This window comes from Globicephala melas, chromosome 1 (genome assembly GCF_963455315.2).
Source record: "Globicephala melas chromosome 1, mGloMel1.2, whole genome shotgun sequence".
NCBI lineage: Eukaryota > Metazoa > Chordata > Mammalia > Artiodactyla > Delphinidae > Globicephala > Globicephala melas.
Window position 1 is genome coordinate 87564358 of NC_083314.1, and position 24822 is coordinate 87589179.

Here is a 24822-nt window from a genome sequence, read left to right on the forward strand (position 1 = left end):
ATGTGTATTTTACTACAATAAAAAATTCTTAGTACACAAAATAAAATCCTCATTAGCCAGCTGTTCTCTATAACAGCAATCCCCCTGTTGCTCTAAACTTTGCCTTCTAATTCTCTCAATTTTTCTTTTACTTCTTGATCCCCTCCATTTAGCAGACTTTCCTTTTGTTAACAACTTCGTAGCCTTTCCTCCTATATTTACCTTAACTGAGACCTTCACTGAAGGCCCAAACATCTAGATGCTTATAGCCTTCCTCTTCATCTCAATTTCTGCTTTTACTTTAATGATTTGTGTCCACATAGACAATTACAACTTTGTCAGTACCTTGAACTTCTCATTTCCGGTGATCTTTTCTTGACTCTGCCTTAGCTAGGCATTCAGTTTTTAGGTTATACCATGGATGTTACTTTATATGGCTCCAGTTAAACTTTCAAATCACCAAAGATGCTGATCTCTGTGACAGAGTCCATTGTTCAAGTTTGTTTATTCAGCTATACCAATTAGTACCATAGCCTGATAGCTCATCTGAGCTACTGTCTTAGAGTTCTAGCTAGTCTTCCCCATCTCTCTTCTTCAGATCTTTTATATTTCTGTCTGATGATTTTCCTGGAATGTAAGTCTGATTATTACATCTTGGTTGGAATTCTTCAAGGGTTTCCTATTACTGAAAAACAAAAATCCAAAAATTAGCATGGTATACCCAGCTCTTCACAGTCTGGTTCTGGATTTTATTATTGTCTCACATTCTGATCTTTGCACGGCTTTCTCTAGGTATGTTGAAGTATTTGTTGTTCTCCAAATATGCCTCTGCAGTTAGCATAGGATAATTCTGTTCTGACTTCTCTGTGAAGCATTCCTTGGTGTTGAGGCAGATTTAGACACTGTGTTCTTTTTTTTTTAATACATCTTTATTGGCGTATAATTGCTTTACAGTGTTGTGTTAGTTTCTGCTGTACAACAAAGTGAATCAGCTATATGTATACATATATCTGCATATCCCCTGCCTCTTGAGCCTCCCTCCCAACCTCCCTATCCCACCCCTCTAGGTTGTCACAAAGCGCCAAGCTGATCTCCCTGTGTTATGTGGCTGCTTCCCACTAGCTATCTGTTTTACATTTGGTAGTGTATATATGTCCATGCCACTCTCTCACTTCGTTCCAGCTTACCCTTCCCCGTCTCTGTGTCCTCAAGTCCCTTCTCTACGTTTGCATCTTTATTCCTCTCCTGCCCCTAGGATCATCAGTATCGTTTTTCTAGATTCCATATATATGCGTTAGCATACGGTATTTGTTTTTCTCTTTCTGACTTACTTCACTCTGTATGACAGACTCTGGGTTCATCCACCTCACTACAAATAACTCAATTTCATTCCTTTTTATGGCTGAGTAATATTCCATTGTATATATGTGCCACATCTTCTTTATCCATTCATCTGTTGATGGACACTTAGGTTACTTCCATGTCCTGACTATTGTAAATAGGGCTGTAATGAACATTGTGGTACATGACTCTTTTTGAATTATGGTTTTCTCAGGGTATATGCCCAGTAGTGGGATTGCTGGGTCATATGGTAGTTCTGTTTTTAGTTGTTTAAGGAATCTCCATACTGTTCTCCATAGTGGCTGTATCCATTTACATTCCCACCAACGGTGCAGGAGGGTTCCCTTTTCTCCACACCCTCTCCAGCATTTATCATTTGTAAATTTTTTGGTGATGGCCATTCTGACCTGTGTGAGGTGATACCTCATTGTGGTGTTAATTTGCATTTCTCTAATGATTAGTGATGTTAAGCATCTTTTCATGTGTTTGTTGGCAATCTGTATGTCTTCCTTGGAGAAATGTCTATTTAGGTCTTCTGCCCATTTTTGGATTGGGTTGTTTGTTTTTTTGATACTGAGATGCATGAGCTGCTTATATATTCTGGAGATTAATCCTTTGTCAGTTGCTTCATTTGAAAATATTTTATTCTATTCTGAGGGTTGTTTTTTCATCTTGTTTATGGTTTCCTTTGCTGTGCAAAAGCTCTGAAGTTTCATTAGATCCCATTTGTTTATTTTTGTTTTTATGTCCATTTCTCTAGGAGGTGGGTCAAAAAGGATCTTGCTGTGATTTATGTCATAGAGTGTTCTGCCTATGTTTTCCTTTAAGAGTTTTATAATGTCTGGTCTTAAATTTAGGTCTTTAATCCATTTTGGGTTTATTTTTGTGTATGATGTTAGGGAATGTTCTAATTTCAGTCTTTTACATGTAGCTGTCCAGTTTTCCCAGCACCACTTATTGAAGAGACTGTCTTTTCTCCATTGTATACTCCTGCCTCCTTTATCAAAAGTAAGGTGACCATATGTGCATGGGTTTATCTCTGGGCTTTCTATCCTGTTCCATTGATCTATATTTCTGTTTTTGTGCCAGTACCATACTGTCTTGATTACTGTAGCTTTGTAGTATAGTCTGAAGTCAGGGAGCCTGATTTCTCCAGCTCTCTTTTTCTTTCTCAAGATTGCTTTTGCTCTTCGGGGTCTTTTGTGTTTTCATACAAATTGTAAAAAATTTTTGTTCTAGTTCTGTGAAAAATGCCATTGCTAATTTGATAGGGATCACATTGAATCTGTAGGTTGTTTTGGGTGTATAGTCATGGTATATCTCTCCATCTCTTTGTATTGTCTTTGATTTCTTTCATCATAGACACTGTGTTCTTATTGCAGACTATGTACGCCTCCAGTATAGCTCATTTCACAGTGTAGTATCATTTCATATTTGTGCCTATTTATTATGAAAATATAAACAATAATGGATTTTATTTTACCCATGTATCCCTAGCGTATAGAAGAAGCCCTAAAATACTTGTTGACTTAATGAGCAATTTACACAGAGGTAACAAAACTAGCAAAGAAAACCATTCTGCCTTCCTAGCAAACAAAGAACTGTAGTCTTGTACTGTCTAATTTTCACTATTATAATATTAGCAAATCTTAACATATACCACTTTGTTGACAAAGTTAAAATAAAACTCTGGTGTTGGTCATATTTTTAATTGATATAACCCTTTTGGAAAAGTTTGACAATATTTACAGTCTAGAACTGAAAAATTATTTCAAGGGTGATTGCAACAACAAGATAAAGAATAAAGTCAAATGCAGAGTTGCACATACATTGTGACTGAAAAGACTAAGGAACTAGATATTACAATAGTAGCAGTGATTTTATGTTGTTGGAACTGTGGGTGGTTTTCCCACCTTTGAAAGTATTTTGTATAATGTGGTTGTATTTTATGATTTAAAATGTATACAGCTTACACCAGTATTTAGGTTTTTATAAAAATGCAATCCTGAATCAAAACTCTAATTTAAGAGCACTTGAACAGTTTTGAGTAATTTTTTTTTCTTAATAGTGCCTTCACAGTGTCAGGTTAAGAGGGAAAGGGGATTGGTAGTTAAAAGTTGCTGGTAACATAGAGGGTGTGTGGCCAGCATAGAGTGTTGATCATTTAAGTAAGGTTTCAAGATTGACTCATGCAGCAGTTTTTCATTTGCAAGTCGTAAATTTTCCCTTTTAAATGTAATTTTTGTTTTTGTTTTAAAGGTATCAATTTTTAGAAGAAGCTTTTCAAAACCAGAAAGGTGCAATTGAGAATCTACTGGCTAAGCTTCTTGAGAAGAAGAATTATGTTCATTTTGCAGCTACTCAGGTGCAGAATAGGTAAGTATGTTTCCTTAAAACTATAATTTCAGTTTAAGGATTATTAAACACGATGGGTCCAGTTTAAATTGTTTTCCTTCTATATTATATTAAGCATATATAGAAAACATTGTTTTGGAGGGGTAAATGGTATGTTTGAGTTTGGATTATGATAATTGTTAATTAAAGAGAATTTAATTGCTTCAAATTTTGAATACTCTTTTAGGATACATCTTTGACTATTTTATAATTAATATGGCTCTAGTCTTTGTCAGCCTTAGTTAAATGTAGAAAAACCAATTAATGTGTAGAGAGTTGAATTATAAAATTTTAACTGGAGACTGTGTGGAAGACAGGAGAGAGTATGAACGGTGGTGGACAAATTAATTTTCCATCTGTAAAACAAGCATTAAAAACAGTACTTATCTTAGTGGTATTATTATGAGAACACAGTTTCTGGCATATAGTAAACGCTCAAATTGTAGCTGTTGTTATTTTTATCAATAACACTGTCAGTTTTTAAAAATCCTATTTTCGTTCATTTCTCAATAAACTAAATTTATTGATAAAGCAAGGGGGACTGGGACTTCCCTGGCTGTCCAGTGGTTAAGACTGCATGCTTCCACTTCAGGGGGCACGGGTTCAATCCCTGGTTGGGGAACTAAGATCCTTCATGCCACAAAGTGGGACTAAGTTCCATAGTGAGTAGGTTAAGAAGATTAGGACTCTTAAAGGAATCCTTAAAGACAAACACTTGGAGCTGGCATAATTAAAACCCATATGTTCCTAGAGGTATCAATAGGGTTGATATGTGTTTATTCTTCAGATTCACAAATATTGAGACTTTTAGAATACTAAAATTAATTTATGATGATTTAAAATGACACATAATAAATACTCAAAAAGTATTGAAGATGAATGAATAGTACATTGTATATTATTGATACATTATAAAATAGTACATTAGATATTAGTAAGAATTTATAACTTTCATCTTAAAAAGTGATACCAAAGGAAAATAAAGGCTCCTCAGAGGTTGTAGATAATATAAATATATAGATATTCAGTAGTCATGGTTAGTTCTCGTGGATATGTCAGGATGTTTTTTATATTGCTGATATATTATAGATGATATTGGAGAGGATAACTGTCTTCTCATAAATTACAGATGGATGTCCTTTCCAGAGAAAGGATAGTGAGATAATTCATATGGCAATCCCATATTTTTATATGTATATTTTGTGTATATGTTCCTGAATCTGTGTAGAGAAGTGAAGTTTACAAGATTGCGTAGGGTTGGGGAGACTATTTCATCTCCAGAAAGCTTAAAAAAAAAAAAAGTATTAAAGTAATAAAATGTCTATACTTCTGTTAGATTCTTCGATGACCTTTCTCCATTTTTTAATGTACATTCATATTTTTTGCTGCCTTCACAATTGAGCATATATTTAAGCATGCTTAAATTCAGGGGAGTTTGCTTTCAGCATGCGTAATGGTTTCAACCTTTGGCTGAATCGTTTTAAGGTCATGTGTTCTTACCACTAGTGATCAGCATTCTCATTTTTAAAAATGTCTTCCACTCATTTTAATAAGATAAGGACAAAATTGAATAAAATTTTTAAATCAGTGCCTGAAGTACAAAGGAGAGAAAACTACATTTTTGACCCGGTGTATTCAAGTTATTCAAATTTGAATTTGGTAAATGAAAGGCAGTTTTAGCAGTTGAAAGTGTCAGTTATAGTTTGTACAGAAGTAGAATATATAAAAGTTTAAAGTTACCATCTTATGATTGTTTGTTAACATTTTATGTATTTATATTAGTAGAATTCTTCTCTTCCTATTTTATAAATAGCAAGGTATTGGCTATTTCATATTTACAACCAAAACTTTCATAACTACATGGGAGCTTATACCTGTTTCTAAAACATCTAACAGCTGTTTTTTAAAAAGGAATGAAAATGTTTTATTCCCTTAACCGTATACAGTAGGAAATCATTTTGAGAAGAACCTATGGAAGGGGTATATCTGAATTCACATTTGAAGTAGTTTTAGTGAAACTAAATGCGTCTAAGCTTCCTCTTGTTTCAAAAGATAATAGTAGTATTGGTTGCAACATTTTTTTTTGCACATTGGTTCTGTTTAATCTTAATGCTTCTCAAGAACAATGTGCCATACTTGACACTAACCAGCAATCACTGATGTCAGTTGTTTATCACATTCACGTCATAGAAACTAAAGGAGATTGCCATCTAGATTAATAAACTGTCCTTTATGAACTTAATTTAAAATTAATAAATATTTAATCCATTCTTTGTCTACATACATAACTTGTTTGGACCAAATTGAGTGGTCAGGTCTGCCAAAACATAAGTTGTACATTTGACAAAGGTTTAATTTTAGTTACTCGGTTAAGTGCCCAGTTGGATGAATTTCTGTAACAGTTGGTAATTCAGAGACATAGGATAAGTCTATAACCTAATGATGCATTTCTCTTATTCAGGATAAAAGAAGTAAATGAGACTAACAAACGAGTAGAACAGGAAATTAAAGTGGCCATTTTCACCCTTATCAATGAAATTAATAAGAAAGGAAAATCTCTGTTACAGCAGCTAGAGGTATGGTTCAAAGCCAAAATAAAACAAAAACTGCTTCTCTTGCTCTTTAGCTGTTTTTTAATGTTTATTGAAAGCTCTTTTAGATTGGTTGGGGGTGGGTATGAAAGTAAAGTCAATTAAAAAAATTTTTTTGTGTGTTTTTTGTTGGAAAATAGGCCTTTTTCAAGTTAGTTACTTTGCAGCCCAATTTAACACTTTAGATGTATCGGTTAGGAGATAGTGTTGTTCTCTTAGGAATGAAAGAATTATTACTAAAATGTGATATAAATGAAGACAAAGCTGACCTGCCACATTCCCTCTTCTCCTCCCCACAAGATAGGTCCTCAATTTAACTTTTACATATGAATGTATATTGGGAGTCTTACTGACTCATGTGTGTTCTTCACTTTACTTTTTAAATGTTCCATAGTTTTGCTAAAAATGCTGCTCATTTTGAAACTTAAACTTTAAATTTACTCATAATTTTGTTATATTAGGTCCTTGTGTTGTATATTGAGAGTAATATGTGAATGTAAATTTCTAGATGAGAATCCAATCAATTTGTGAAATCTAAATTAAGTTCTAGTCAAAGACTCTACTGACCATAGTTGGCTGGTTCTCAAAATTTTGTGCTTTTAAGTTGGCTTAGATGATACCGGGTTATGTTTAAAGCACCATTGAATAGTAACAATTTAAATTACATGAATATTTGATTATTTAACTTTTAATTACTATTAACCTCAAATTTTTCATAGTAGATTTTTTTCTGTTCCATTCCTTCATAGAAAATTGTTGAAATACTAGACACAGTTACATATAAATAAAATAAATGTCAACAGAGAATTATTTCTGAATTTCTGTCTTTTGAAATACATCTTGCCGTTGAGACACAATTGTGAAATTAAAAATACTCTCACACATATTGTTAAATTTTGAGGTCTCTTGCGACTGTTGTATATCCAGCTGAGTTGCAGTTAACCCTAATAGATTTTTGTTTTCAGAAGGACCTTGTAAATGGAGAGCGTGAGCAAGCAATTATTTTTGATACCTTTTAACTTACAGTAAATACATGTTAATTATAAGTCTAAAGTAATGTTCTGAAACCATTTCAAGAACTTTTGAATTAAAAAGATACCTCTTAATGCTAAAATATACACAAATACCTACTGATAAAGCTGCCACATATTTCTAACATACTAATGATTTAAGCAGTAGATGTTTTCTAGCGCACTGTGTTTCTAAACTTTGTAAGATAGAGGTTTTCCTATAAGCTTTATAAAAGGGATGATTTCCAGGGAAGTTGTAAATGAAACTTCTGTCATTTGAATCTTTTTATCCATTGATTTACATTATAAAATGAGTAACTTATTTCCTTAGGGAAAAAATTGTTCAGTAAACCCAGTTGAGTCATTTTTGTAAGAAAGTGGTTAAGAACGAAGAGGCAAGTTGTACAGTATGCTGAATGTCAAAGGACATAGGACATCACCTGTCCCTTCTGGGAATTTTTGTTCCCAGAAAGCAGTTTATTTTTCCTTTGCAGCACTTTCCTCAAATTGGTCTTTCCTTCCACCCTCACTTACTCCCTTGTTCTTTATGAACTTTTGTCATATAAGAAGCTTCCCTAGTTCTATTCTTAGAGCTCTGGAATTCATCTTTCTCCTTTTGCCTTACATGTTGAAAATAAGAGATTTTAACTTCAGCCTCATGCCATGCACCACAAAATTTTCTTTGGCCTGAGAAGTGTGTTAAGATTACATAAAATTATTTCTAAAGGTCAGCTCATATGTCATAGGCTCTATATATTAGATTAGCCTAATAAACACTGTTTTTAACAAAGGCTCTTCATCTTCTGAAGGAAAGGGGAGATATCACTAACATTAATTTCTGTATGTGGAATGTCTATTTTGGACTATAGAACTAAGCTTTGGTCCCACTTTTGTTAGTGACTTTTTCCTTGATCATAGACTCATTAAATAATGAGGAGCTTATTAAGTTATCCCATTTTAAAAAAGAAATACAGGTATTGTGTTCACTGGCAATAGAAATTATGAGTTGATTTTTTTATACAGAATTCTAAAGTGAACCTCTTGTTCTGTTTCAGAATGTTACAAAAGAAAGACAGATGAAGTTACTACAGCAACAGAATGACATCACAGGCCTTTCCCGGCAGGTGAAGCATGTTATGAACTTTACAAACTGGGCAATTGCTAGTGGTAGCAGCACGGCACTACTGTACAGCAAGCGACTGGTGAGACACATAGTATCTTATTTTTCTTTAAATTGACTTTATTAAGATATTATTTACATTCAGTGAACTGCATCTGTTTAAAGTATAGATTTTGAATTTTAGTAAAAGTTATCACCATCACCTCAAAATACAGAAAATTTCCGTCACCCACAAAAGTTTTCTTATTTTTCTCTATCCCTGGCCTTAGGCAACCATTAGTCTCATTTCTCTCATTTTCTAGAATTTCATATAAATGGAATCATACAGTAAGTCTTGAGTCAATCATAGGTTTTGGAGATACCTAGTAGTATAATGTAGTTTATCACCAGAAATGGCAGAAATTCAAGCATGTGCCTTCGATTGCTAATATCGTTTTTTAAACACTGATACTATCTCATCTGAGGTGGACACTGTGGGGCTACATGAGCTTTCATGTCTTTATCTTGTATGTTTTCTCAAGTGATATTTAATTTTAAGACTAATATGAATTTTTTCCCTTTTAGATTACTTTTCAATTGCGCCATATTTTGAAAGCACGGTGTGATCCTGTCCCTGCTGCTAATGGAGCAATACGTTTCCATTGTGATCCCACCTTCTGGGCAAAGAACGTAGTCAATTTAGGTGAGAAATAATTCGTTTTATGGCCATAACTTGGAACACTGAATTAGGAGGAGAAAGCATCTACAGCAAGTTTTAGATACTTAAAGTTTTTAAACTTCATTCTAACATGTAAACTTTTTGGAAAATATGTTCTTCATTGGAAACTTACTTCAGCTATGTTCATTACATCTTTAAGTATATATAATTATAAATTACTTTAAGAATGTTGAGGGTCTCCTCTGTATAGTTTTTAAAATTATGTATCATTTCTAACTTTTTCCCCACATCTTTTAAAATTGGTATTGAGTGTTACATATCAGAAACTTACCAAATGGGTCTTTAGTCTTTGGAAGAATTTCTTACATGCTTAGTAGCTTATGTATTAATTGTACAAAATTGCCCACTTGAGGAGGACCTCCATCCAGTATGCTGATGTGTCCGAATGCCATGTTCTGAGGAATGTTTGAAAGATAAGAGTAGCTCTTTTCACATGGAAGACAAATGGACTTTGCTTTTGTTACTCCACAGTGTGGACCTAAGGGCCTTAGGTGAAAGTTACAAATAGACATACAAAACCAGCTCAATTTAAAGTAAAACAAAACCCCCCAAAACTAACCAACAATTAGAGCTGTCTACAGATTGATTAAACTCATTTTCAAAATAGTCAAGTCCTCACCATTGGAAGCTGTAAAAGCAGAGGTGGGTAGCCTTTTGTAAAAAAATGTAATCTTTGTGTATATTCGTTTGGCTATACCTTTAGATCAGGCATCGGCAAACTATTTTTGTGTGACGTGGTACCTAAGTTTGGTTTTTACATTTTAAAGGGTTGTAAAAGCAAACAAGTAAAAAACAAAGAGTATACGACAGATTTTATGTGGCCTGCAAAGCCTAAAGTATCTGGCTTATTACAGGAAAAAGGTTTGCCAACTCTACCTTAGATCAAACCTTAGTAAAATTTGCCTTCTATCCCTAGAAAGTACCTGGCTCTGTAAAAAGGAAGGAGAATTTGTCATCTCCAAGGGTATAAGTAGTTTAAAACATTCAACATTTCCACAGAAGACAGTTTTGTAGCAATATAGTACTCTGCCCTGCACATTTTGACAATCCAAAGGCAGGTGGAATCAGTATTAGCGATCTTGAGTATCCTTGAATCTTCTCAGGCTCGAGATGATTTAGACTGCCTAGATGGGCCTCCTCTAATACTGTCTCTTTCAGCTCTTTAATTTTCTGAACATCTGTGTCAAAAATAAGGGCAGATAATATATTATTCTGAGTAATCAAAAGTCAATTAATTGGCTTTGGACTATATTAGGTTTCTGATCTTCATCATCTTTAAACGTAGCTCCCATCCCTTCTGTGCTGTTGGAAACTTTGAGTGGTGATAGTTGTCAGAGGAAAGAGGAAAATATAATGATTAACCCACAAAGTAGATGTTAGTTGATTACATGCAAATTATTCTCATTTTTTAAATCCTTCAGGTAATCTAGTAATAGAGAGTAAACCAGCTCCTGGTTATACTCCTAATGTTGTAGTTGGGCAAGTTCCGCCAGGGACAAACCACATTAGTAAAACCCCTGGACAGATTAACTTAGCACAGCTTCGACTCCAGCACATGCAACAACAAGTGTATGCACAGAAACATCAGCAGTTGCAACAGATGAGGATGCAGCAGCCACCTGCACCTGTACCAACAACAACAGCAACAACACAGCAGCACCCTAGACAAGCAGCCCCTCAGATGTTACAACAACAGGCGAGTATTATTATATCATTGCACTATTGATATAAATTATGAAGACCTTGAGGCTACACTCTGTCCTATATAGATGAGTTACACATTTCAAAGTTACTGATGGGGACAGAGGTCAAAGATCAGTTTAAACGTTTGCCTTGGGTATGGCAGGGATGTGGGGGAGGTGTGAGGAAGGACAAGAAGTAAATACTTATGATGGGAAACAAAATTAACTCACTAGTACTGTGGAGGTATACACGTTTTTATCCCTCTATACCAGATCTTTTTTGTTTAAACATGTGGTTTTGGACCAAAGAGCCATGTTGTTTCCTCCTAAGATCTGACACGTTCTTTAGGCTTTTGTTCAAATCATTCCCATCCCTGTATCTTTCCTGCTGTCTCCCATCCAAATCAAAACTATTAATCTGTGGTTGATTAAGTTAATGCTGATAGGCTTTAAAACACACATATACTGAGAGAAGGAGATTGGGGTAAGAGATGAGGAAAATGACTTACACTTTTTACTTTATGCCCTTCTATCCTGACAAAAGTATTCTTATCATAACGTTTTATAATTGAAAGATAAATTTATAAATATTATTACATAAATGGCAATTTCTGCCTTTTGCAGCCTCCAAGATTGATCAGTGTGCAAGCAATGCAAAGAGGCAACATGAACTGTGGAGCTTTCCAAGCCCATCAGATGAGATTGGCTCAGAATGCTGCCCGAATACCAGGGATACCCAGGCACAGTGGCCCTCAGTATTCCATGATGCAGCCACACCTCCAAAGACAAGTATGCCTAGAGTTCCATTTGTAAGAATCATATAATTTTAAAACTAAAAGACAACAGTTTTCTTAATCAGTTGTGGGGTGGAGGGAGGGGTGGTCATTGATACGTTTGAGAATTTGATTAATGCTGTGTATCTTCTTGTCCCAGAAAAATACACGTACAATTTTTATTAAATTCTTTTTTCACATCTTCATTAGATCATTGCTTTACAATGTTGTGTTAGTTTCTGCTGTACAACACAGTGAATCAGCTATATGTATACATATATCTCCATATCCTGTCCTCTTGAGCCTCCCTCCCACCCTCCCTATCCCACAGTGGTCACAAAGTGGTCCCCTAAGTGGTCACAAAGCACTGAGCTGATCTCCCTGTGCTATGCGGCTGCTTCCCACTAGCCATTCATTTTGCATTTGGTAGTGTATATATGTCAGTGCTACTCTCTCACTTCATCCCAGCTTCCCCCACCAACCCTGCCGTGTCCTCAAGTCCATTCTCTATATCTGCATCTTTATTCCTGCCCTGCCACTAGGTTCGTCAGTACTGTTTTTTTAGATTCCATGTGTATGCGTTAGCATATGCTATTTGTTTTTCTCTTTCTGACTTACTTCACTCTGTACAACAGACTCATACAGACTTCATCCACCTCACTACAAATAACTCAATTTTGTTCCTTTTTATGGCTGAGTATTAATTCCATTGTATGTGTGTGTCACATCTTCTTTATCTGTTCATCTGTCGATGGACATTTAGGTTGCTTCCATGTCCTTGCTGTTGTAAATAGTGCTGCAGTGAACATTGTGGTACATGACTCTTTTTCAATTATGGTTTTCTCAGGGTATATGCCCAGTAGTTGGATTGCTGGGTCATATGGTAGTTCTATTTTTCGGTTTTTTGTTTGTTTGTTTGTTTTTTTAATTAATTTATTTTTGTTGTGTTGGGTCTTCGTTTCTGTGCAAGGGCTTTCTCTAGTTGCGGCAAGCGGGGGCCACTCTTCATCGCGGTGCGCGGGCCTCTCACCATCGCGGCCTCTCCCATTGCAGAGCACAGGCTCCAGACGCGCAGGCTCAGTAGTTGTGGCTCACGGGCCCAGCCACTCCGCGGCACACGGGATCCCCCCAGACCAGGGTTCGAACCCATGTGCCCTGCACTAGCAGGCAGACTCTCAACCACTGCGCCACCAGGGAAGCCCTATTTTTCATTTTTTAAGGAACCTCCATACTCTTCTCCATAGTGGCTATATCTATTTACATTCCCGTCAGCAGTACAGGAGGGTTCCCTTTTCTCCACATCCTCTCCAGCATTTATTGTTTGTAGATTTTTTTTTTTTTTTGCAGTACGCGGGCCTCTCACTGTTGTGGCCTCTCCCGTTGCAGAGCACAGGCTCTGGACGCGCAGGCTTAGCGGCCATGGCTCATGGGCCCAGCCGCTCCACGGCATGTGGGATCTTCCCAGACTGGGGCACGAACCCGTGTCCCCTGCATCGGCAGGCGGACTCTCAACCACTGCGCCACCAGGGAAGCCCTGTAGATTTTTTGATGATGGCCATTCTGACCAGTGTGAGGTGATACCTCATTGTGGTTTTGATTTGCATTTCTCTAATGATTAGTGATGTTGAGCATCTTTTCATGTGTTTGTTGGAAATCCGTATGTCTTCTTTGGAGAAATGTCTAATTTTTTATTAAATTTTAAGAGTTTCTTTGATGTCATTAAACCCATTGTATACTTTGGGTTGAGAATCTCTGACCTAGTCCAACCAATTCATTTAGAGAAGTGCAAAACAAAGGAGCTTGTTATGTACCCACAATCATAAGAGACAATGGTAGAATTAAGATTAAAACTTTAATTTCCTAAAATTGTTCCTCTCCTCTTTTAATGTGACATTTTGACTTTTTTTTTTTCTCTTCACTCAGTATTGTTCCTTTTAGGATGGATATACCTACTCTTAAAAATAAGTGTGTTTAGAGGCATGTTTTCTGATCTTTGCTTGAATAGTAGATTATATTTGTATAGGAGGTATGATTATAAATATGAGGCTACTTTTGCATAGGATTTCTAGTTATATAAAAAATAAAGGTCATTTTATAATTGTCAGAGTGATGTTTCTCAAAGCATGATTTAAAGACCATCAGAGTGACTGGGGCACCATGTCTGAAATAGATTCTGAACCATATCCACTGAATCAAAATTTCCAGGAGGGGAGTACTCATAAATGTGTGAACTTTTACTGACTCAGATCGATCTGCATACTGAAGTCCTAGATTAGCGATCCTTCAACTTTTTGGCCCAGTTACCTCCAGAAAGACTTTTGAAAAATACACACTCCCTCACATTTGAAGGTTGACATTTAAAACTTCCATTGCAAGTTTAAGTTTAAATAGTTGCAAAGGACATACTGTTTAGCATATTGTGTTGTATAAATATTGACATTGTAAAGTAAAACCCTTACATTATTCTTCTAAGTGGATCCACTGGAGTCCCAAATACAGAGGCAAGTTCTTTTTTCAAAGTCAAAATTATATACTCCCTTTTCCCCATGGACTTGAACTTCTGTTCTACTTTTACAGAATTTTATCTTAATATATTTAAGATACATATTTAAGATAGTCACAAGTTTGATAGACTTGTGAATCAGTTTGTTGCAATTTTCTGCTGGAAAGATGTCCGTTGCAATTTGAAAATTCTTAAATTTCCAGTTTATAATGCAGTTATTAAACTTTAAAACTTTTTCTTTAGACCAAATTTTCATTACAATTATTCCTATACAGTTGTTTAAATATATTTACATGGTTTAAGATTATTAGGAAACAAAAATAAAATTCTTTTAGATATACATTTCTTATTAGATACATGGAGCCTTTCCCCTTCCTTCATGTATGCCTGTTTGTATGTCTGTTACCTTGTACTGTTAGAGTAAGTCAGAATTCAACGCCGATTTTTATTACTAGTTTTTTTGTGTTATTGTTTTCATGTGATGCTCAGGAAACTTGTTCACAAAAATTGGTATCTGGGAATTCAAAACGATTTTTAAAATCTTTTTTTTATCAGTTGACAACTTCTTCAGGTCTTTCTTTGTTTTTGTTGATCACCAAGTATCAGAACCCACTCAACGATTACCCAGGTTTCAGAGCCAGGCACTTTGTCAGCAACTTGACACCTTTATTTTCAACTGTACCTTTGTCTGTCTCTTCAGGAGATTTTTTGTTTGTTTTGTTTTTCACCCTGGGGCAATATGCTAGATAAGATTGGGCATGAGTTAAAGATGTGTTGTTTTGTATTTTATTTTTGGAGGAGAAGGGCAGTTATGAAAGAAGTAGTTGGAAAAAAGAACTCACAGACCATGGCACATTCTTAGGTAAATTTGGTTTTCTTCAGGAAAAAAGTATATATGAAGGTCGACTATCTAGACTTTAATTTCCTTAAAAGTATTCACATACCCATGTACCCCTTAGTGTACTTGGAAAGCCTTCAAGTATTACCAGGGGAGAGGTACACCGTTTGGAAAGGTGCAGAAGCTACATAATTGGATTAACCAACCATCTCAGAACATTGTCCTTAGACTTTCGGGCTCCTACAGAAATCACTGAATGTTAGAATTTTAAGTTTTTAAATACTTCAAATGATTTGTATGTGTATAGTAATTTATTTCCCAAAGATTTTAGTCTGTGTACTGTCTTAAATGATCCTCATAACACTCCTCATAAAGACAGGTATCCATTTTCATTCATCATTATCCACATTTCTAAATTACCAAGATTGTGATTTGGCCTAAAGTCACATAGTATTAAGAGTCAGGAATTGATACCACGTTTCCATTTGTAAATTCATTGTTCTTTCTACCATATCAGTTACATAATACACAATTATACAATTAATTATTTTTATTTTAAAAAAGACGGAAGTGTCAAAGTGAAATATAGGCACAACAGTGGCTTTCCTGGTCTGATGTTTGAAAACTGTGGGCTTCCAGATCATCTATTTATATATATCTTTGTTATGAAGTAAAATCATATCACCAGTCTGACAGGGTACAGTTATTGGCAAGTCTGTTTTTTTTCTAAATACTACACAAAAATGAGTAGAAAAATGATAAGTTTGAATTTTTTTTTTCCTGCATAAGTTTGAGAGGGCCTACTTCTTTGTCTCTCAGCCACAGGTATCAAACTCTGAACTTGTGTATCCTTCCTAAACTGAAACTTGTTGTCAAGGTATTGTTCATATTTGGATATCCTGGCAGATCAAGTAATGATAACATCTTTTTTCCTAACAGCACTCAAACCCAGGGCATGCTGGACCCTTTCCTGTTGTGTCGGTGCACAACAACCCAGTCAATCCAACCAGCCCTACTACAGCTACTATGGCAAATGCAAATCGAGGTCCCACCAGCCCATCTGTTACAGCAATAGAACTAATTCCTTCAGTTACCAATCCAGAAAACCTTCCGTCGCTGCCAGATATTCCACCCATACAGGTTTGTATTTGAGTGAGAGATTTAAAACCTTGTGTTAATTAGGGACTTAGAGTATATATTTCTGGTTGTTTTTGTTTTTTTTAATTCAGGAGCAGTATTCTTTTTGAAATTTCCAAAAAGTAGAGTATAAATAATTTGAATTTTAAAAAGTTATGTGTGCTAAAACTAACACTCCTCAGTATTTTAAAGCTACAGAGTGTCAGCTTTGCTGATCTGTCTGCCAGCAGGCAAACTTTGTGTTAAATGAAGCACTTCTGATGAAGGTTTAGATGCAGAGAGGAGACCCAGTACCAAAATACAGTTAAATTTTTGTCAGTCTTCTGTTAGGTACAAAAGGGATAGTCAACCCCCGGTGCAAACAGGTTGGACTGAGAAAGGAAGAGATTGGAAGGTCTAGATATTAGGCATGTGGCGGGGGGGTGGGGAGAGGGGGTGTATACTGAGAGAGGAAGTAATAATGAGGAGTAGAAGATGAATGGGAAGGGCCTCTGAGCTGTCTTGTCCCTTTCACCTGTAACGTTTTCCTGAAGAAAAATATCATTCAGTGCCCTCTGAAATTTCATAAATTCGTTTGAATTAGAAGCATTTTATTTTTAAATGTAAATATAAAACTTGAAGGTTGTACTGGGTCATTTCAAGCATTGTATGAGTTATTCAGAGTCAGGGGTCACCATGGGAGCAAGGAGCAGTGAAATTACTAAGACACTAGGACCCGTGACTCTCTACTCTTCGTTGCGGTGCGCAGGCTTCTCACTGCGGTGGTTTCTCTTGTTGCGGAGCATGGGCTCTAGGTTCGCGGGCTTCAGTAGTTGGTGGCGTGCGTGGGCTTCAGTAGTCGTGGCGCACGGGCTTACTTGCTCTGTGGTATGTGGGATCTTCCCGGACCAGGGATTGAACACGTGTCCCCTGCATTGGCAGGCGGATTCTTAACCACTGTGCCACCAGGGAAGCCCCTGTAGTGGTGTTGAGAGTACTAGACTACTATATAGAATGGAAAATTTTGGAATATATCAATAAGAAGTAAAATTTTTAAGTTGTACGCTTATAATTTATAAACTTTCAGTTTAATGCTTGAAATCATCTCATATGATATATAATATCCCTATTTCATGGAAGAGAGTAAGAATGGTTAGTGACTTTCTCAGTGTCACCCAGTAAATGGGTAAGTTGGAATTCAAAGCCCAGCTCCTGATTACTGAACTGAGAAAGTCCAGTTCTCTCCCCACTTCTGTCCATAGAGATAGCAAGGAGGTGGTTTGAGATCATAGGCTTGGAAAGGTAGAGTATTAAGGGCCTTTGGGCAACCAGAGAGAGGTAGGTACAGTATTAAAGGAATCATTTAAGTTTTACTAAGCACTCCATGCTAAAGTGCCTGGGCATTGAAGATAAAAAGAAACAAGACTTTGTTCCAATTTTTAGGAAACTTTCAAAGGGAAAAGAAAGGTTGCTCATGTCAAACTTAACATAATCTGCTAGGGCCACTGTCACAGAGAGCAGATAGAGGAAGGATGGATGCTCCACATCTTTGAAAAGCTGGGCATCATAAGGGAAATGGGTCATTATTAGATCTTCCTTGTCATCTTTTCCCAGGAGAACTTTGAAATCAAAACAAGAGGCTCCAGAATATATCCCCTCCCATCTTTAGTTAAAGTGGGGTAGAAGGAGCAGAATCCATACCTTCTCTTGTGAACCTTCTCTTCCTTGCAGACATAATGCCTAACCTTATTTTTATTTACTGATTTATTAAAGTATTGACTCCTTTAAAAAACTGAGATATAATTCACGTACCATAAAATCCAACTTTAAAAAATGTACATACAATTCAGTCAGTGGTTCTTAGTATATTCACAACATGGTGCAACTATCACCACTGACTAATTCCAGAACATTTTCATCACCCCGAAAGAAACTACCCATTTGCAGTCCACTCTCCATTCCCCTCTTTCCCAGCCCTTGGAAATCACAGATTTACTTTGTTTTTATGGATTTGCCTATTCTGGACATTTTGTATGAATGGAATGATGCAATATGTGGTCTTTTGTGTCTGGCTTCTTTATCTTAGCATAATGTTTATCAGGTCTAAACACGTTGAAGCATGTATCAGTACTTAATTCCTTCTTATGGCTGAATATTCCATTCTGTGAATATACCACATTTGTTCCTCCATCCATCAGTTGATGGACATTTGGGTTTCCACTTCTTGGCTATTAGGAATAATGCTATGAACTTTTGTGTGTAAGTTTTTGTGAACTTGTAGGTTACCAGTTCTCTATGTAAATTTCTAGGAGTGGAATTTCAGGGTCATATTGTATGTTTAAGTTTTTGAGGAACTGCCAAACTCTTTTCCACAGTGGGTGCACCATGTTACATTCCCACCAACAGTGTCAGTGTATGAGGATTTCAATTTTTCCACATCCTTGCCAACGCTCGTTATTGTCACCTGCTTTTAAGAGCAATTAGAGGTGGGTACCACAAAAGTACAACCACAGTAAGAAGTAGTTAACCATATTAATCAAAAATAGAAAGGGAAGCAAACCTATCGTCTCTTGAAGATTCATCTACTTTTTTTCCTATCCTGTAGTTTCCGTGGTATAGTGAAAAGAAAAGAATCCTGGGGGAGGTTACACAGGAAGCAGACAAAGTAGCATTAACTATGCAACGCAGACAGGAAGTAAATACAAAGCAATTTCAGGTATTTGTTGATATATCTTAATACTGATCATTACAGCTATCCAGTATAGAGTAGAAGTTGATTTAAAGAGAATTCTCTCAACTTGAATTATTTTTTATTTCACTCTACTATCCATCTCCAGTGGAGTTATAATATGTGGTAGTAATTTTGACCTTTAGGGGATACATGATGAACCTAAATACTTTTTCAGTAGCTAAATGAATATTAGAATCTGTTCAGATTAGATTATAATTAATAGATGTAGTATTCTAATGATATATTAAATTCTTTGTAAACAATTTTCCGTATTTGGAAAATATGTACTTAATTTATCTGTATACTATACTGGATAATATGAAGTCTTGGGAAAACCATGTGTGTCTTTCAGATATTCACATGTAAATTTAAATGTTATAGAATACCCATTTCTGTACTGTGTTCCCAGTACTGGCTGTCTTCCATCTTTACCAATATGATAGGTAAAAATCATGTTTGGTTATTTCATTTACATTTCTTTTTTTCATGTGGTTTGTTATCTTTTCTCAGGTTCATTGATTATTTGAATTTTTTTGTGGATTGTCTTTTTCCTTTGAATTCATAGAAGTTATTTATATAACACTTACCTATTCCATGCAGTTATTTAAGGATGCTTAAAAAACATTGGTTTAATGAATATGTGAATTAATATTTTTCCCGTTAGACTTGTAACTTTATATATAGTGACTCTTCATCCATGTCTGGTGAAATATCGAGGTAAATCAGCTAGCATTTCCATGTTGGTGCTGTAGTGGCATCAGGGAAGCCCTTTTATGTACCTGGCGGTTTGCTTCTTCCTAATCTTCCCACTCTTGTAGCCTTAGTGTTGTCTCTCTGGCCAGAGATATAAATCGCAGGTGGGAGAGTATAAAAGGAGTGGGAGTGGGAGTAGAAGTAGGTAACTTGCGACTTTCATGTCTGTTTTGAATCATCCTCTCCTCCTTTATGTTTAGGTGAGATATAGCGCAAATTTTATCTGTGGCCCATGTTAGGAACTGCCCCTCTTCACAAATCCTCTAGTTAACTCTAGTTGCAGCTAGGGATTTTCCTGTAGTTACAGCTTACAAGTGGATCCTTGGCTAGTAGCTCTGACCACTGAGCAGGCGCAACTCCTAATATCTCTTAATTGTCCCTCTAGCTAGCCCACGGCAAACTCTCACCTTTAGCCTTTTATGTCTTTGAGATGAGGTTTTTAAAGGGCTTTTCTGCGGAAGGCCTATTTACCTTTTTTTAAATTGAGGTATAATTGACATGTAACATATATTAATTTCAGTTGTTCAACGTAGTAATTTGATATTTGCATACATTGCAAAATGATTATCACAATAATTCTAGTTAACATCAGTCACCACACATAGTGTAAAAATTTTGTGTGTATGAGATGAGGGCTTTGAAGATTTTTCTCTCTTAACAACTTTCAGATATACAGTAGAGTATTACTTATAGTCACCATGCTGTACATTACCTCCTTATGATTTATTTTATAACTAGAAGTTTGTACCTTTCGATTCCTTTCACCCATTTCACCCACCTACCAACTCTGGCAACCACAGATCTATCTCTGTATTTACAAGCTTGATTCTATGTTTGTTTGTTTGTTTTTAAATTCCACATATAACTGAGATCATGTGGTATTTGTCTTTCTCTGTCTGACTTATCTCACTTAGCTTAATGCCTTCAGGTCCATCCATATTGTCACAAATGACAAGATTTCCTTTTTTTTATGGCTAATATTCCATTGTGTATATAGATATAGCACATATTCTTTATTCATTCAGCTGTAGCTTTATCTGTTCATCTGTTGATGGACACTTAGGTTGCTTCCATAACTTTGTTATTATAAATAATGTTGCAGTGAACATGGGGGTGCATATATGTTTCAAATTTGTGTTTTGGGGGACTTCCCTGGCGGTCCATTGGTTAAGACTCTGTACTTCCACTGCAGGGGGCATGGGTTTGACCTTTGGTCTGGGAACTAAGATCTTGCATGCCATGCAGTGCAGCCAAAAACATAAATAAAATTTTTTTTTTAAATTAGTGTTTTTGTTTCTTTTTTTTTTTCCTTCATATAAATACCCGGGAGTGGAATTGCTGGATCATATGACAGTTCTATTTTTAATTTTTTAAGAAATTTCTATACTGTTTTCCATAGTGGATGTACCAATTTACATTACCACTACAGTGCACAAGGTTCCTTTTTCTCTACATCCTTACCAACACCTGTTATCTCTTGTCTTTTTAATAGCCATTCTAACTGGGGTGAGGTGATAGCTTGTCGTGGTTTTGATTTTCATTTCCCTGATGATTAGTGATGTTGTGCACCTTTGCATGTAACTGCTGGTCATCTCTATGTCTTCTTTGGAAAAATGTCTATTCAGATTCTCTGCCCTTTTTTTTTTTTTGGCTGTGTTGGGTCTTAGTTGTGGCACACGGGATCTTTCGTTGTGGCACAGGTTCTTTGTTGTGGTGTGTGGGCTTCTCTCTAGTTGTGGCTTGTGGGTTTTCTCTCTCTAGTTGTGGCCTGCAGGCTCCAGGGCACGTGGGCTCTGTGCTTGTGATGCAAAGGGTCCAGAGTGCGAGGGCTCTGTAGTTTGCAGTGTGCCCGGTCTCTCGTTGAGGTGCATGAGCTCAGTGGTTGTGTTGCGCGGGCTTAGTTGCTCCGCGACATGTGGGATCTTAGTTCCCCGACCAGGGATCGAACCTGCGTCCCCTGCAGTGGAAGGTGGTTTCTCTACCACTGGACCACCAGGGAAGTCCCTCTGCCCAATTTTTAATTGGGTTGTTTGCGGGTTTTTTGTTTTGTTTTTTCGGCTGTGCCTTGCAGCATGCAGGATCTTAGTTCCCCAGCCAGGGGTTGAATCCCCACCCTCTGCAGTGGAAGCACGGAGTCTTAACCGCTGGACTCCAGGGAAGTCCCTGAATTGTTTGATTTTTTGCTATTGAGTTGTATGAGTTCTTTATGTATTTTGGATATTAACCCTTTATCAGATATATGATTTGTGAATATTTTCTCTCATTCAGTAAGTTTCATTTTGTTGATGGTTTCCTTTGCTGTGCAAAAGCTCTTTAGTTTGATGTAGTTCCACTTGTTTATTTTTGCTTTTGGAATCAGATCCAAAAGATGATTCCCAAGATCAGCGTCCAGGAGCTTACTGCCTATGTTTTCTTCTAGAAGTTTTATGGTTTCAGGTCTTATATTTCAGTTCTTTAATCCATTTTGAGTTGATTTCTGTGTATGTGTAAGATAGTAGTCTGATTCCATTCTTTTGCATGTGGCTGTCCAGTTTTCCAATTGTCCAACATTGTTTATTGAAGAGACTGTCCTTTCCCCTTTGTATATTCTTGGCTTCTTTGTCTTAAATTAACTGACCATATAGGTGTAGGTTTATTTCTGGCCTTTTTATTTTGTTCCATTGATCTGCATGTCTGGTTTTATGCCGACACCATACTGTTTTGATTACTGTAGCTTTGTAATATAGTTTCATATCCTGGCCTGTGATGCTTCCAGCTTTCTTCTTTCTCAAGATTTCTTTGGCTGTTTGAGTTTTTTTGTGGTTCCACAGAAATTGTAGGATTGTTCTATTTCTGTGAAAAATGCCATTGGAATTTTGATAGGGATTGCATTGAATTTGTAGATTGCTTTGGGTATTGTGGACATTTTAACAATATTAATTTTTCTAATCCATGAGCCCAGAGTATCCTTACATGTATCTTCTTCAGTTTCTTTTATCAGTGTTTTACAGTTTTCAGTGTAGATATCTTTGACCTCCTTGGTTAAATTTATTTCTGGTTTATGCTTTTTCATATGATTTTAAATGGAATTGTTTTCTTTTTTTCTTTCTCTTTTTCTGTGTGTGTGTGTGTGTGTGTGTGTGTGTGTATGATGCACTTTATTTGGCCACACCGCATGGCTTGCAGAATCTCATTTCCCTGACCAGGGGTTGAACCTGGGCCTGGTAGTGAAAGCCTGGCATCCTAACCACTAGACCACCAGGGAACTGTCCTGAGATTGTTTTCTTAATTTCTCTTTCTGATAGTTCATTATTAATATATAGAAATGCAGTAGATTTTCATATATTGATTTTGTGTCTTGCAACTTTACTGAATTCATTTATTCTTACAGTTTTTTGGTGGAGTCTTTAGGATTTTCTATATATAATATCATGTCATCTGCAAATAGTGACAGTTTGATTTCTTTCTTTCCAATTTGGATTCCTTTTATTTCTTTTTCTTGTCTAATTCTCTGGCTAGGACTTCCAGTACTATGTTGAATAAAAGTGGTGAGAGTGGGCATCCTTGTCTTGTTCCTGATCTTACAGGAGAAGCTTTCACTTCTTCAGCTTTTCACTGTTAGGTGTCATGTTAGCTGTGGGCTTATCATAAATGGCCCTTATTATATTGAGGTACATTCCCTCTGTACCCACTTTGTTGATAGGGTCAACTTATATTGATGAAAACTATTTACTTTAGGAGAGTCCTCCCTTGCCTGTAATGTGTTGTGAGCTGCTTTATTCTGATCATTTTTATATCAATCCAGCCCTACCTTGGTTTGTATCTATAGTTTTCTTCAAAGTTTCTGCTTTGATGCCATTCTTTCCTGTTTTATAGCCTTGAAAATCAGTGTGATTTTGAGAGGAGAGTGAGAAGTAAATGTATATGTTCAGTTTTCTGTTTTTTAAAAAATATATATTTATTTATTTAATTTTTGGCTGCATTGGGTCTTAGTTGGGGCATGTGGGATCTTCCGTTGTGGTTCGCGGACTTCTCTCTAGTTGTGGTGCTTGGGCTCCAGAGTGCACTGGCTCAGTAGTTGCGGCATGCAGGCTCTCTAGTTGTGGCATGCAGGCTCCAGAGCTCATGGGCTCTGTAGTCACGGTGAGCAGGCTTAGTTGCCACACGCCATGTGGGATCTTAGTTCCCCAACCAGGTATCGAACTGGCGTCCTCTGTATTGCAAGACGGATTCTTAACCATTGGACCACTCGGGAAGTCCCGCAGTTTTCTGTTTTGAATGAGAAGTAGATTTCCCTAAAAAGTAATCTTGCCTCTAGTAGAAGATTAAAAGAGGCAGGTGTGGGTAAAAGTAGATCAGTAAGCAAGAAGATTAGCAGTTAAGTAAGAATAGTTTAACTATCTCTGATATGGAATAGTGTAATATTTTTCTTAAGGTAATTTTCATAATTAAGTAGTGTTTGTTACTATTTCTTACATAAATATTTTCTCATTTCATCATCACAGTTCTTCATTGTGGGTGGGATGTTTAAAAACAGGGGACTGATATTCAAATTGGGAACCAGCTCGCAGTCACAGTGCGAGCTCCTCTGGCTTTAACCTTCTGCATATAAAGTGCGAAAAGGGCTCAGTTTTCCTGTTGACTGCCGGCTTTTTTGTGTGTAATAAGGGAACTTATATCCCAGGCTAAAGGCTTTCTGTTGAGTATACAGACTTTTCAAAGCACTGAAGTTAGGTACTGACATTATTCGATACCTGTTTAGTTGAATGATTCTGGCAGGACCATGGATATTGATACTAGGGGCAGGATGCTGAAAACAGGATCCTGCATCAACCTTGAAAAAAGGCAAAAATGTAAGACTGTGTCAGAGGTATTTTCATAGTAAAACACAAAGGATTTAATGGGTTATTGGGTTTTGTCTTGAGCTCCCAATCATTTATTGAAGCATATTAATTATAGCTATATTCACATAAACTATATACTATTTGGGTCCTCGAGGAAGCATAAGGAAGGAACAATTAAGCCAAGTTTGATATAAGGTAATCTGCTTATTAGTAAACTGTGAGCATAAATGATTATACTAATGAAATTAGTAACTTCTCCTCTGCTTTAATCAAAGCAAATTTATCTTTTTGTTCTTTTTCTTTAGTTGGAAGATGCTGGTTCAAGTAGTTTAGATAATCTACTAAGTAGATACATCTCAGGCAGTCACCTACCCCCACAACCCACAAGCACCATGAATCCCTCCCCAGGACCCTCTGCCCTATCTCCAGGATCATCAGGTAAAGTCAACT

The 24822-nt window shown here is 36.4% G+C and overlaps 1 protein-coding gene across 2 annotated transcripts in view; it reads left to right on the forward strand.

Annotated features, from left to right (window-relative positions):
- TRIM33 (tripartite motif containing 33) overlaps nt 1-24822 on the forward strand; it is a 152052-nt gene that overhangs the window by 108650 nt on the left and 18580 nt on the right. For both annotated transcript variants that reach the window (XM_030869113.2, XM_030869114.2), the window contains exons 5-12: nt 3580-3696; nt 6176-6290; nt 8371-8517; nt 9000-9117; nt 10575-10849; nt 11460-11624; nt 15889-16089; nt 24678-24810. In XM_030869113.2, coding sequence (XP_030724973.1) covers nt 3580-3696; nt 6176-6290; nt 8371-8517; nt 9000-9117; nt 10575-10849; nt 11460-11624; nt 15889-16089; nt 24678-24810 — 1271 coding nt within the window. The remainder of the gene's footprint in view (nt 1-3579; nt 3697-6175; nt 6291-8370; nt 8518-8999; nt 9118-10574; nt 10850-11459; nt 11625-15888; nt 16090-24677; nt 24811-24822) is intronic.